The sequence below is a fragment of the Vigna umbellata genome, chromosome 4 (genome assembly GCF_029865625.1).
Source record: "Vigna umbellata cultivar VRB3 chromosome 4, Vumbellata_1.0, whole genome shotgun sequence".
Classification (NCBI taxonomy): domain Eukaryota; kingdom Viridiplantae; phylum Streptophyta; class Magnoliopsida; order Fabales; family Fabaceae; genus Vigna; species Vigna umbellata.
The window spans coordinates 65778216-65793757 of NC_142168.1; the positions used below are offsets into that span (position 1 = coordinate 65778216).

At 32.9% G+C, this 15542-nt stretch overlaps 2 protein-coding genes across 5 annotated transcripts; one reads left to right on the forward strand and one right to left on the reverse strand.

Annotated features, from left to right (window-relative positions):
* LOC148200971 (membrin-11-like) lies at positions 1–4174 on the forward strand. 4 transcript variants are annotated; one of them, XM_088112156.1, is made up of 7 exons: positions 1–470; positions 545–558; positions 728–824; positions 1626–1722; positions 3015–3135; positions 3220–3369; positions 3987–4174. In XM_088112156.1, exons 5-7 carry the CDS (start codon positions 3094–3096, stop codon positions 4038–4040), a joined length of 246 nt encoding a protein of 81 aa, XP_087968282.1. In that variant the 5' UTR covers positions 1–470; positions 545–558; positions 728–824; positions 1626–1722; positions 3015–3093; the 3' UTR covers positions 4041–4174. The 4 variants fall into 4 exon arrangements, 3 of the variants coding, with proteins under 3 accessions (XP_087968282.1, XP_087968281.1, XP_087968280.1); XM_088112155.1 differs by having other exon boundaries at positions 1–558; XM_088112154.1 differs by lacking the exon at positions 545–558 and having other exon boundaries at positions 3–470.
* A 5475-nt stretch (positions 4175–9649) lies between these two features.
* LOC148200972 (disease resistance protein At4g27190-like) lies at positions 9650–13597 on the reverse strand. The gene is made up of 2 exons (XM_088112152.1): positions 10994–13597; positions 9650–10170 (listed from the first exon to the last, which is right to left on the reverse strand). Exons 1-2 carry the CDS (start codon positions 13595–13597, stop codon positions 9709–9711), a joined length of 3066 nt encoding a protein of 1021 aa, XP_087968278.1. The 3' UTR covers positions 9650–9708.
* Between the last annotated feature and the right edge of the window lie 1945 nt (positions 13598–15542).

Here is a 15542-nt window from a genome sequence, read left to right on the forward strand (position 1 = left end):
GTTCACCTTCTTTTCCCGCACCTTCATTTCTAATTCCCTAAATCTAAACCCTAATTCCCTCCCTCCCTCTCCGCTGCCTTCGTCAAAATCTTCCCCTGCTACGTGTTCGTGGAGCATCTCTCCCCGCCGTCTTCATCAAATTTTCTGCCAAACCCCTTCCCCACATCACAATCTTTCCCCTCTGCTTCGTGTTCGTTTCTGCTTTGTGCCTTCCCCTGCTTGGGCTGAGCGTCGAGGTCGATGCGGCGAGGTCGAGGCAGCGAGGACTCTGTTGAGGCGATTTTTATCACTCCCGTCTCCAACCCCTCAAACTCAAATCCTCTCTGCTATGTTCATCTTATCTCTTCAATCTTCATCTTATCTCTTCAATCAGATTATTCTTTGTGTTCTTTTCCTCTTGCTTGAGCCTCCGATTCCTAATACTTAGTTCCTCTCCTTCCTCTTTTACTTCCCATTTCAATTCACACTAGGTATGTATTCATCTGTCTCTCTATCTATATCTTCATTTTTCACTCTAACCTAATATTATTCATCGTTTCTAAAGATCATCTCCTTCAGGTTTGTGATTTCTATGTTTATGCTCTTTTATTTTTGCAATTCGTATTATATCAAAAGCAATTTCGCAAAGATATTAGTTCATGTGCAGCGTCAACTCACCATTTCGCAAAGATATTTTATGTACTTGATCTTTTTGGATAACAGTTATTTACTCCTTTGAACTTTGCAGGTCTTGCACGCTGGTGGAAAATTTGGTGGTGCCAACAGTGGGTACTCTGTCTCAGGAGGTTTGCACGGTGTATATTATGTTTTTATATTTTGACAAGGTATGGTAAGAAAAAACATTAGTTTTAATTTATAAAATATGTAAGCAATGGTACAAATGAATGTCTGAAACTTTTTATATGGTTTTTCCAACCATCTAAATCATGCATAGCCTTAACTTTACGTAACACTCATTCATTAAGATTTTCAAACCTAGAATAGATAAACTGGATTTTTAAAATTCTTAAATTCAGCAAGGAATGGGAATTTGGCATTAAAATTAGTCCTCTTCATTCATTTTGATAGCTTTGTTTTGAGATTTTCCAGAATTCGAATCTCATTGCTGTAAATTTGAATTTTTTCCTTTACATCAGAGCACTTATATCATGTTTTTGTTTCTTTTCTTTTTTTCTTCAATTACATAGCTTCACCAATTTTAACTGTGTTCTTTTTATTCTTTTAAGAAAACTAAATTACCTCTAAATGATAACTTCATAGTGAGCACTGCATCAAAATAAGGCCATTTTTCCAGGTTATAAACTTCTCTGTTAATTAAGTATAAGGCATTGATACTCGAGTATAAACTGGTTGATGTCCTAACATGAATCCTTTGTGAAAACACATGTAAAGTATACATTATGAGATGTGTGAATAAAAAAGATGTGCCATTAACTGATAAACAAAAACAAACTGTGAAAACATATATCAGTTAAATGTCATTCTAACATAACATCTTAGTAGCTCTCTTTTAATATGCTTCAGCATGGAAGCTCTCTTTTAAGCTTTTTATTATTATTATTATTATTATTATTATTATTATTATTATTATTATTTCACTTAATTATATAATGTTTTTGCTGTAGGAAATGAAAGCTTAGAGAGAAAGGGTACTTGTTTTCTAGGGCACTTTTGTGGTCATCACATGCATGTCTGCTTTTCTTCTTCACTGTTCCTTTGAAGGTACCAAATTCCAGTAATCTTTTAATTCAATTTTGGTTGTTTTTTTACTCGAAAACTGATTCACACTTTGTACGCTACTTAAACACTCTTTGATTTTGGGGAATCGTAAATACATTATGCAAAGACATGCATTTTTAATATGCCTAATTGTGTGAATGTTGGATGGGATGATTCGTGCTATTTTTGGGTATCATATGACAGGAGATTGAATTATTATATGTTGAAAATAAATAGTCACATGTTTGAATTAAGATTGGTTGGCTGAAATGTTTTTGGTATGTGGATATTTGATGCAGAGAAATGACGTATGTTTGAGGTTGTGGGTGGTAGTTTATATTTGGATTGGAATAATAAAAGTAAAGATATGTTATTTTGAAAGTTATATATATTAAATTGGTGGAAATACATGATTTTTTTGTTAACGTAATAAAGTAATATGAACCTAAGAAACCAATTATTGAAATGTTAAATGTGCTTATGCCTTATATTGAATTAAAGGGGGCAATCATCTAAATTCCAGTTATGAATTATTTTATAAATAGTGGTATGGGTGTAGATTTTATATATACCTAAGTATGTTTCTAGGATGAAATAGTCTTTGTTTGCATGTCTCTGATAGCTTTTGATAAAGAAAGTAACAAAGAATGTATTGAAATATGTAACATTTCTCTTTTTTATTAGGAACCCTTAAGTGAATAATATTTTTATTGGTTATCTGGTTTCTTATGTAGTTAATGAGTTTATATCAACTTATCTTTTTCAAGTTTTAACAGAGATTATTGAGAATTGTTCTTTTTGTTATAATGAACTCCAGTTGTACTTGCATGAAGGTTTTAAATTGAGATTGAAATTGCTAAAAACTGAAGGTAAATGATTAAATGTGGCCGGAATTGCGATTGGGGAGATTTTTGAAACCATGAATTTTGGTTAGGGGCTGTAATCTAAAACTCAGATTGTAACTTAGTATGACACTAGGGTGGTCTGTTCTAGTTGGTGTATGAGAGTAATAGGTGTATGTATATTATGTTATCTTTTTGAGGTTAAATACTAGATGTGCTGAAGTTGGTTTATGACAGTAGTAATAGATGTATGGAATTGTTACCTCAGTTATCTGGGGTAGTCATTTTGTGCAAAATGATTACACGCATAACTAAATGCTAATTGTCATATCATAATACAGAAAACAATTATGTGTATCTTCTGCATATATCTATGCTATAATGGGTTCTGCTGCTGGAATTGCAGTATTCTAGTTGAGGATTTTCATTAAAGATATTATGTTTCTTATTCAGAAAAGTGGAACAAATAGCTGACGAGGCTGAATCACTAAGAGCAAGTTTGGATAAATATAACTTACGGCATCAGAAACGGATGAGAGAAGCTAATAAGAGAGCAGAACTGTTGGGACGAGCTGTATGTTGTTACCATCATGTTCTAGTTTAGTGGCTTATTTTTACTTCCTCATTTGTTGATAACTACTTCATTTGAAATTGCTAGAATGGGGATTCTCCTCATGTTCTAAGAATTTTTCATGAGGAGGCACAAGCATTACATTCAGTTTGCGCCTCTGCCCCGGAACTAGAAAATGCAAATGCAATTGGGGAAGCCATCCTTTCTTCAATACATGGTCAAAGAGAACGCTTGAAGGTAATTTCATTTCATTTCTGTTGTGAAAACATTTATATTCTATAGTTCACTTGTTTTTCATCAATAACTAAAATTGATTTGTAAATCTGAAGTTTTCATATGATTCCCCTAATGTTCTGCTAATTTTTTTGGCAATATGTACTAATTTTTGAAGTTTATTGATTTAAGGAGTGTAACTAGATTTAGTTTTTACAAACTATATTGATTTAGTAATGTATGTTATACTGGACTTACATTTGGCATAGGTAATCTGAGACGTGTTCTGGTAGGGGCTGGAAAGTGTATGAGAGAAGAAGGTATAGGAGGGAGAGAGAGGGGGACCGAACGGTAGAAGGTGGGGAGCTATTTGACCGAACGGTAGAGGAGGGAGGACGATCGGACCGAACGATCGGGAACGGGGAGCTAGTGGGACGACCGGTAGAGGAGGGAAGACGAACAGACCGAACGGTCGGGAATAGGGAGCTAGTTGGACGATCGGTAGAGGAGGGTGGACGACTAGACCGAACGGTCGGGAACAGGGAGCTAGTTGGACGAGCGCGGTAGACGAGGGAGGACGACCAGACCGAACGATATGTTTATTAAATATATTATCGACTAACTATTATGTTATATTGTAGGTATCTGATCAAGGGAGTGGGTCAAACAATGGATGTAATGAAGAAAAAAATTAGATATTGTTATTCAATACTTTTATGAGTCATACTTTTAGTATTGAACATTTATATTGAACATATGTAATGAACCTTTTTCTTTCTAATTTTTATGTATGAACAATTAGTTGTATGAATGATATTAGGTTGAACAATGTAGTTTATTTTATACAATATTATTAAATTTTAGTTCATATTAATTTATTGTTTGTTTTGTCAATAAAATCATTTTTATTATAATATAATTTTATTACAATTAAAAAAATGAACTATACAAATTCCCGGCGGTTTTAAAACCCCGGTAAACTAAACCATTAAAAATAGGGGCGGTTTTGAGATAACCCCAGCTAGTTTCGGAGGTTTTTGAGAAGCCCCGCTATTCCCGGCGGTTTTCATAAAGCCCCAACTAATTCCGGCGGTTTCTACAAAACCCCTGGAAATTCCGGCGGTTTCTACAAAACCCCTGGAAATTCCGGCGGTTTCTGGAAACCCCCGCTAATACTGGCGGTTTTTCCAGAACCGCCGGTACTTGCTTGGCGACGGACGTTTTCCCACCGGTTTTTCCAACCGCGGGAAATATGATTTACGGGGGTTAAAACCGCCGATAATATTTAAAAAAACCCCGGGTAAAAATACAGATTTTTGTAGTGAATTGAGTCCCTACCGTTAAATTGGACCCAACCGCGTTAGTGTGTGATTGACGTGGCACGCTGGAGTCCCTTTCTTAATTGACGTGGCATGCTGGAGTGAGTGTTTTTAATTGACGTGGATTAATGATGTGCATTTGAGTAGATTCCAGAACTAGTAGAAGGTTATTTAGAGGAATTTAAGATTTTGGAAGTTTTCCCCATACAAATACACAAAACGGTGTGTTGTCCGAGATCAAGGAATATCAAAAATCAAAATAATGAAGAATCAAGGTTGAGGTCACTGATGTAGTTGGAGAAGAGACTACACCTTCGACGTTGTCACCGAATTCAACACCTCCCCCAACGTCTTCTTCCCATCCACTGCATTTTTCCACCTCCTATTTCACAAGGGGGCATTTTTTTAGTCTGACGAACCCTTATCAGAAATTCTCCCAATTCTTGTTTTTTACTCCTCGTACAAACCCTAGCATTAGAGGATTTTCTCTCCTTTCCTCTTTTATAAAGAGGCTTGACAAAATAGGGAGACACCATTCTCCTTCCCCTTTTGGTTCTGGTTAAGGTCTGTAGAGAACCGATTTCTTCTCCCCTCTTTTAGGTTTTGTTTCGCATCATGAGGACGTCAATCTCCTCTTCTTTTTTTGGTTCTGGTGCGGTCTTTGCAAGGAAGGAGATGATGGGTCAGATAGGCGCGGTGTTTCTGCGACATCTGGGTTCGCTTTCTGGCAGCGAAAGTCTCTATTAGTTGGCATTCTCGTGGCCGCACATGGCACTGCATTAGGGTTTCAGTTTAGGGATTTTGGGGTTTCTGATTTTGGGTTGCGTCTGAAGAAGAAGACCTGCGTTTTGTTCTTGTTTTCTATGTTTTCTTTTGATTGAATTGAAAAATAAATAAAAGGAAAGAAATATAATGTAGATAAACTTTTAAAATGAAAAGTAATCAAAAGGAAATAAAAACGTAAGGCAACTTTTAAAATGAAAAGTAATAAAAAAGTTCACTTTCTTCTGTAATGTGTCAGCCACCTCAATTAAGTAACCGACTTCAGCGTGCCCGTCAATCACACACTAACGTCGTTGAGTCCATTTTAACGGTAGGGACCCAATTGTTGCAATTTTCACAAAATTAGGACCCAATTAAAAAACCGAAAAAAAAAACAGGACAAAATTGAGATTCTCCTCGAAAATAGGGACCTCCTGAATGATTAAACCAAAAAGTAATTAAGAAGATAACTCACTTAGTTAATTTGCTGGTAAAATACACTTGTTTCCATATATTAATATTTTTATTACATTAAAATAATATAATTTTTAAAATACATATAACTTTATGAATTTTATACTTTTATTATTTTTATGAATAATTAATTGAAAATAGTACTAAATAATATATGTAATTTTTTAAAAGTAATATTACAAATTTATGTAAAAAAATTTAAAGGGAAAATTTATTAAATTATTTTAAAATAAAGAAAGATTATTTTTTTATTGAGTGAATAAATTATTTTTTATTTGTTAAAAAGTAAATTTGTTTAATTAGAATATAATATCAAAGAAAAGTATCAAATAGTGTATCTCCTTAAGTTGAATCTACACAAAATAGAGCTAAAAAGTAAAAAAATAATAATAATTACATAAATATTAAAATAGTATGAAAAACATTAAATAATTAAACATAATTACAATTTTGTAAAAACTATAAGATATTAATTTCGTAAATGTTGGAAGAAAAAAAAAAACCTTTAGAATCGGAGTAAACTTAATGGATAATGAAAAATCGAATGATTAAGAGAGAAAAGAAATATTTATATAGTAAAAATAACAAGGTGAATAAGGTTGTATTCTTTTCTTTATTCTTTCAATGTTAGTGTTCCCCTCATCTAGAAAAGTGAAAAAGTAAGATTATGGAAGTTCCCCTAAATTCTTTCCTAAAAGTATAGGTTTTAGTAATTCCTTACATAAATCTAACGCCAGAATAAGAATGTCACAAACTGTAACTTGTAGACAAACCTAATGTGACTGTTCCCACAAGAAACGTAAGGCATTTTTTCTTAACGAGACTCACTTTTTTTGTTAAATAATTCATCTTCTTCATCTATTCTAGAATTTGATTTCATTGTAGTAGAAAAACTAAAGAGCGTTTTAAATAGGTTAGATTTATAAATAGGGTAAGTTTTTATTTACATTATAAAATTTTTCGTCTTTTTAGCATTGGTTTAGTCATTAATGAATTCACTTGAAAGAAATTACCTTGGTGATTTCTCAATTTATTTTACTGAATTTCTATTTTATTTGAAAATTTTAGATCTCTATAAACCAAAAGGTACCCCGAAGGCTGAATTGGATTTTAAGAAAAATTGATATGTTTTAAAAGAATTTTTATGAATCATTTGAGAAGATTAGTGTGAGATGCATTATTAAAGTATCAATTACAGAAAAAAATTAAACCAATAAAAGAATAAAACAAATAATTTTGATATTGGTTCAATTCTATCAAATCTACATATATAGTTTTTCTAATAATCTAAATTAGTAATTTCACTAAATTTTAGATTACATTAACAATTAAATAATCCTAAACTCTAGACCTAATCAAATTCTTGAAGAAACCGTTCAAGAAATATAAGAATAGGTTGTCACACATTACACCGTATAAGTGAATTACAACACAAATAATAGAAATACAAAGCAAAGAATATTACCTAATTAAAGATGTTACAATTAAAACCTATAATTAAAAGAAAAACCTTTCATTATTTAATCTTCTTGAACCAAAATGATTTATGCAATGTTTAAAAGCTCAAATAAATCTCACCATGTTTTTAGAATATAAAAAAGTGTTCCGTTAAAGTGAAAAAATATGTAAAATTTAAAGAAAAAGAGATAACTATCAATATTAATTGATTATATTAATATCTAATCAATTAAAATGTTTTTTTTGGAAAACCTAGAAAATTAAATCAGACTCTATTAATTAATTATGTTAGTAGCTTAATCAATTAATATGTCTTAGCCATATTTTTTAAATGCTTGTTGGATTAATTGAGTATTATATAAATTGATCAATTAATGGAGAATGCTAGTTACATTCACTTAATCAAATAATATTTTACTTAATCAATGAAGCCTCGTCAAGTGACAAGAAGGCTGCGAAGAAACCACAAGGCTGCTTGACAAAATTGAAGAGTTTATCTCGACGTGACATTTAAAAAGGTTGTTTAAAATCGAGCAAGTGAAGAGGAGTCCTTGTGGGCGTATCACACCTCAAAGTCCCAAATGAACATCTAAGACTGACTGTCGTAAAGAATCATCTTGGCAAAGGAGCAAAAGTCGAAGCCGATAACGTTTGCTTAGAGGTGTGATTAATACCATCTATGGAGGATTTGTGGGAGATGGATCATCAACACTGACACGTAAGGGATATATTCGAGTACGTAAAATTGTTAGTGTCCGCTAATAAGTAAGTTGGGATGAATTGGCTCACTAAGTGATCAACCTCTGGTAGACTAGGTCTGGTCACGCCGGGTTACCCGTTTCGACTGCAGTAGAAGAAGGTATGATTATCTTTCTATGATGTTGTTTTATTTGCGTTAGATATATTGTTGAATATAGTAAAAAATCATGTATGGGATTAATTTCCCTTATCTTGGATATACACACAAAATACTCTATTTATAATAGAAGAAATATAGTCTATGCCCAAAATATAAATAATGAATAATAACAAACTAACTAAAGATAAAAGATAAACATAATATGTCCAACACTCTTCCTCAAGGTGGTGCATACAAATTGTATGTACCAAGCTTACTAATATCTATTTCTATCCTTCACCTAATTATTAGTGATTTACGAATATGACATAGAAGACGAAATACCAAAACTTCCCTGAGTAACAAATCTGGGAGGTTGTTTCATATAAATCTTTTATGCAAATCGTCGTTGAGGAATGCATTCATGACATGAATATAGTGGACAAAGAGATCATTGATGATAGGAGGTTAAAAGAGACAACAACGAAAGAAATCATTGATGAACATGAGAGAGAAACCTTAAAAATCTAAAATTTTCCAATCAAGGCACTTAAAAATTTGGGAGGTTGTTTCATATAATCTTTTATTGCAAATCTTCATTAAGGAATGCATTATTGACATCTAGTGGATACAGAGGTCATTTTTAAAGAGTCACCAGGACTATAAATAAAATAACAAAAGCCATCTTTATCATAGAAGAAAACACATATATGGACAGATCAAACACAATGGTGACAAAAAGGGCTAGAAGAGACAACAACGAAAAAAACCATTGACGAACAAGATAAAGAAACCTTAAAAATCTAAGATTCTTTAATCAAGAAGAGAAATAAAGTGACCTTGACGTGCCACCACACAAAATGGAAAGTGTTTTCTCAAAAGAACTCGACTCTAGATATTATGTTAAGAACTGAATTTTAAGTCTAATCTTACAAAATCAGCTTGGATGAGGTTTGCACCCACATATATATTAATAACTAACCTTATCTCTGGTTGATGTGAGACTTCCAACCATTTATATATTGTTAAGCAGTATTCCTTTTATATATATAAAATTTTTTATTTTAAAAAACTAAATTTAAATATTTATTTTTTACATAAAACACATACTATTTCGTGATGATCTTAAAAAAAAGGGAAAGAAACTTCATGTGAAGATTTTTTATATTTCCAAAATTATGAAATGGCAACCCACATTAATGTTCAGAATTTTGCATATCTAAAAGTCAATTACATTTTTTTTTTCAATTCTTTTAGTGTTTGTATAAAGGTTGAGGTATTCCTAAGAGTAGTTTATGTAATATCTTTTCTTGTAAAAGAGTGAGAGATATTTTTGAAAACTAATAATTAATTTTAAATAAAAAATAACCACAAGAATTTTGTCTGTGAGAAATCACTTCAGCCACCTTTAAACGAACAATGAAAATTCAAATGCATACATACATAACTTTAGTTTAAGTTAAGAAGGAATGAAATTTACAATTTAAGGTTCATGCTATTGTTCAAGCACACCTACATATTCAAATATTCTTCCAAATATTTTTTCATTTTTCTTCCGTGTTCAATACGTGCGTTACCTGATAATCCGGGAAGGCCAGCATACCATTCTTCCTCGAATTTTTTCTTCAAGGCTTCAAATCCTGTAGTAACACACACATACTCCAATTTGGGAAGACCAGTTAAAGTTATTTCAATCATTGGAATGCTCAGTTGAAGCCCTGCTTTTGTGCTATCTTGCCTCATCACAGTGAAAATGCTCGTCATTAAACTGCAATTTCTAACCTCTAACGTCTTCAAATTATCAAGATTTTTGGAAAGATTAACTGGAAAAACAGTTCTCAATTTCTCACAATCTTTGATAATTACGTTTTTCAGTTTCCCAAATGAATTTTCAGCATCATACTCTTCATTCCATATTGTTGTCAATTCACTAACCTCGGAAATCACCATTGTCTCCAGCTTAGGGCAAGAAACCTGCATATTTAATGACATTAATCAATACTATTAGCAGTTTTTTACCACACAATTGTGACTACTCTAATTATCTAAGGGTTTCAGTATTTGTTTGGTTTTTTGTACTTACATTATTGCTATGCTTTGGTATACATATAAAAGGTTTAAGTACTATACTTAATCTTGCTATGTTTTGGCTCTCGTATTTATAAAATACATGTTTTAGTTTCTGTGTAATAACTTTTAGTTACGCTTTGGTTTCTACAGTCTGCTATCTCTTCAAATCCTTAGCGCTAATACAGTCACAAAATTTACACCACCACCAATCTTCTGTTATATTACTTTAGGAGAGAATTTCTGGTAGTTTAAGAGACTTAATGATAGAGACTAAGATATAATTAAAAGTGACTGTATAAAGACTAAGATATGTAATTTATAAATATAGTTACCAAAAGAAAAAAACAAATTAAACAGTATCCCAAACCAGATGAATAGTTAAAATTTGTTTGTGGTAAATTTTGTGTGCTTTGTTCATTTTAAAGAGAGTACCATATTATTGTAATATATAAAAAGTGATGAGCTGTGCGACTAATCTATAGTTTTTTGTGAATAATTATTTGTCATTTGATAAAATTATCTGCTTTTGCTTTGTTAAGAAAAAGACTATAAAGGTTCATCTATCTTTATATGATGATAACAACATTTTCAGTGAGTTATGTTCATCAAACTTGTATGCCTGTGAATGGGATGTAGGGTTGTTGAGAGTATGCATGCAGTAATTGTTCTACAAGTTAGACATGTTTAATGCTTTAATGCCTTATCAGTGCTGGAAATATTTTAATACCTTGTCATGGAAAAGTGTAGCAGAAGAGGATCCTTCAGTTGAGCAGAAACTGATTAATGCTGGGAGTCCTTGTAAGGTTAGAGAGCATAATTCAGGAAATTCTATGGGACGATTCTCTGCACCTTCAAATAGCACAATTGCCTTTATGGATGTGCACTGTGAAACTTCCAAAGTAGCAAGATGAGGAATACCATTGATCATGGATACTGAGAAGAGACATCGCATTGCATTGCATTTCTCTATTTTGATGACTCTCAGTTTGAAGAAAGATTTCTCAGTTAAGGAATCACCATGGTATATGTACTCCAAAATGCTCAGAATGGTGAGAGACAGTGACTCCAAGTTCGGGAAAGTATCAAGAGGATCGTTCCCTGACCCTGTGGCTATGAATTTGACTTCAGCATTGTGTTGAATGAAAAGAGACTGCAGTTGTGGAAACCCATCGCACTCCATATCATTAACAACATTCTGGACACCATTCAGTGTATCCAAGTACAAAACCTGAACTTCTTTCAGCATCTTTTTTATTCCATTCTCTGACTGAAACCTCCTGTTCAGCTTCAGTTTCAATGTCTTCAATTCATGATCACCATCATATGCTCGGTCCCACCCTTTACCAATGAAAATTGTATATGATCTTAGGTTTCCAAAGAACAAGTCCACAGGCCATGCCTGCGGATCAGGAACATACATGTCTTCTATGTATGCCAAGTGTTCCAAGTCTGTAAGCTCTTTCAAGCTTGCATTCTTGTTTTCACTGGTAGACGTTTCAATCTCCCAATTACAGAAGGAGTTTCTCAAATATAATTCTTCCAAGCTTGTCAATTTGGACAGGACATTGGGTGGAATCACTTGGAGATTTGTGTCTCTTAAATCCAAGAATAGCAACTTCTGAAGCTTTACAATTTGCGCAGGCAATTGTCGGATACTACTTTCAAGGAGGCCTAGCATTCGTAGATTTGTGAGCTCACAAACTTCTTTAATGTCTTCCAATCCACATTGATACATGGATAATGCTTCAAGGTCCTTTAAAACAACAAAACTAGGAGGCAGCTTTGGGCAATGAAAGGAAACAAAATCTAGCACTTTTAGAAGTTTAGTCTCCTTAAAAAATGAATCTGGAACATCTATTGTGGAATTTTCCCTACTTATCAGAAGATGTTTCAAGTTTGGACATTGCAACGTTGCGGGAAGTTTCAAATCACCAACAGGATGTAAGTTGCAGAAGTGAAGATCTGTTAGCAATTCTTCAGGTGGCCATTCTGTGGAAATCACTGAAGCTCTTCTATCATGTAGGGCCATTCGATAAGCAGTATGATATATGTAGTCATCTACTTTGACGCAGTCCTTTCCATTTTCAAACACAAGACCATAGGCCTTCAGATCACTAATCAGTGACTCACGCTTTTTTCTTGCAGCATCTGCTGTTTCCAGATTTTTGAATACACCTGTCCACATGTCTATGTACATGCTATAACGGTTAATAAATCTTCTTCCCCTAATAACAAGAAGATACAACAATGCTTTGTGTTCCTCATTTTCTTCCAAACAATAGGACAATAGTTTTGCTGGTGAACTATTTTCCTTGAACTGCATCAAGGCATCTTCGCCCTTATTTTCTAATGCCTTTGCTAGGGCATAAATTAAAGAAATGGAACCTTCACAACTTCTCACTATTTCTTCTACAATGTAACTTTGATCTTCATCAAAACTTCCAACCTTCTTCTCAAACAGCTTCCGAGCCTCTTCTTTTTGTAATTCTTCTAATTGAAACACTATATTAAGCTCAGGGGCATCGTCGAAATATTTTAAAAATTTCACATTTCCTGATGTCAAGAATACTTTGCACCGTTCATGTTCATTACCCGGAGGAACTCCAAATTCCTCCAAGTCAAATTCTTCTGGGTTCAATTCCCCCCACGTATCATCAACTATGATGAGAGTACTTTGCTCTTTTTTTATTCTCTGACGCAATTTATTTCTTCTTTTCACAAGACTTTCTCCTTTGGTAAACTGCACTCCCAATTCATTTGCAATAGCATTTTGAACTTGCTCCTGATTTGGCTTATCAGTTACAGTTATGAAAACCATTGCATCAAACACATTCTGTTCTTTTGTTTTCTCTCTAATGTTTTCGGCTAATGAGGTTGTGCCTAAACCACCCAGCGCCCATACTCCAACTGCTTGGATATCAGGGTTAATTAGGAAATCCATACTAGTTACTATCGTTTCATCTCTTGATGCTGGTCTTTCGTAATGTTTTCGTGTTTTCGCTGATACATGAGATTTTCCTTCATTCATTAATACTGAAATCTCTGGTTGCATCTTTCTTGATTGTTTACCAACCTTGTACCGCAACAAAATATTTGTGCAACTACTTCTGCCTTCATAGGAGTTTAATAAATTATCCCCTTGTCCAAGAATATCATCCACTCTTTTGAGCCAGTCACTTTGAGTCTGGAATTCTTTATCTTCCCAAATAAGATTTTCTTGCACTTTTTGCCTTTGATCTTGCAGAGTCTTGAGGTCAGTTTTGAGATTCTCCAAAATACTTCTGTTGGAAATTAGGTTACCAAGATGATGTGCAACCACTGCTGCTTTCATCTTTTGAAACAATGTGCCAAATGATCTTCCTTTCCTTTGTTCTTGTGTTGGTTGCTGCAAAGGAGATACTAGTTTAATCTAGGATAGGATAATAGATAGAGGTAACAACTTTAATGAAGCGACGCAAAATTTGAAGCAAATGGCTCACCCTCTTTTAGATAATGACGAAAACAGAAAGGATGTGACTTTAAGAGCAATTTGTCTTCAACTGTACTTCCTTTCATGAACAAAACAAATTGAACAAACTATTTAATTTATTACTGGCAAAAAAATAATATCGCACACAAACTTCAACATTTCACATTTAACCGGTATCGAAAGGACATGATTATAATTTTATAAATAAAAGGACAATATTATATTAGTTTTTTTTATATGTAAAAGTTTGGCATGGGTATGTATTATCACATCTTACATATAATTTAGATTCACATTTCGCAATAATCTTTAAATGTAACAAATTTTAAAGATAAAAAGTAATTGGTTATTGACAAGATGTCAATTTATAAATTAAATTTTTTTGAGATATTAGTAATTATAATTAATGTTAATGACCAAGTCTAATTCATAAAGTAATTATAATTTTTTTATTAATAATAAATACTATTTTAGATAATAATAATTTTTAGTTTATAAATTAGTACCTAAATTAGTTCCTGACCAAGTATTTTTATTTCAAAAATTGATTGTTATTTAAAGATTTTCTTGTAGTGCTTCAAAGCACACCAATCGTAGTAAATTTTCAAAAGAACAATTTTAATCATAGTACGTTTATAATTAATCGCCCTGTCAATGCATTCCCTTAGTCACCGAATGATCAACTCTCCCAAAATAATGAAGATTCCCTAAAACCCCATAGCAGCATCGACCAATCGGTTACCATTTCTACAGAAGATCGATCGGTAGTACATATTAAAATCATCATCACAAATCCAACATGTTTAACATGGTAAAACATGTCTATAGGCTCTTAGGTCGTAATTGAGTCAACTCTAATTAAAAGTTCACTTCGAAACCTATAATTGGTTAAGCTAAGAAGAGGAATATGAAACAAAACTTGGACTTAGCCGTTTTCTCTAGTGCCGTCAAAATGGGTTGAGACCTGTGAGCCAATCCGGTTCACCACGGGTTTGAGTCGGGTTGGGTTGGAAAAAATGCAAAAAATTTTATGCGAGTCAATTTTGACCCAGCTCACTAAGAACCCGGCTCACATGGGTTGAACCCATGGTGGGTCGGGTTGACTCACCAACCCACCTATTTTTTTTAATTAAATCAAATTAATTAAATTAATTATTCAAATCCTATTTTTTTATTGAAATCAAATTAATTAAATTAGTTATTCAAAATACACAACCTTTACATAGCAATAGAGCCTTTCGCGCTGCTGTCTTTCCAAAAGTTCCCTCTGCAAATAAAACCCTAAGATTATAGATTGGATAATATTATAGATGGAGATAAAGAAGAAAATGCTTCAAGAGAGCATAATACTGTGGATTTATCCATTTAGGACTCCAATTTAATAGATGGATAATATTATAGATTGGATAATTCAGGAATATATCATTTATTTTATCTTGTTTTTAGACATATCTACAAGCATGACAATTTTATCTTGTGCTATATATTTTTGTTAACGGCTATATGTAGTTTCTTGGTCAAAACGGTTGTGTATGTCTCATTAAACTAAATTGGCAAAATTTGATGCTTGATAGCTTAGAATATATATAACAATATATTTCTTTTGTTTCATTTTCTTTTATATCATCAATTGGTCCAATTATTACTGTTTCCATTTGATCGATCAAAGTAACATGTTATAAGAATCTCAGAAGAAGAGGGTGAAAAAAAAGTTAATTAAGTGAGTCAATGAGTCAACCCGTTTAACCCACCAACCCGTGGTGGGTCGGGTCGTGTTCGAATTTTTTCGGCTCGCTAATAAATGAGT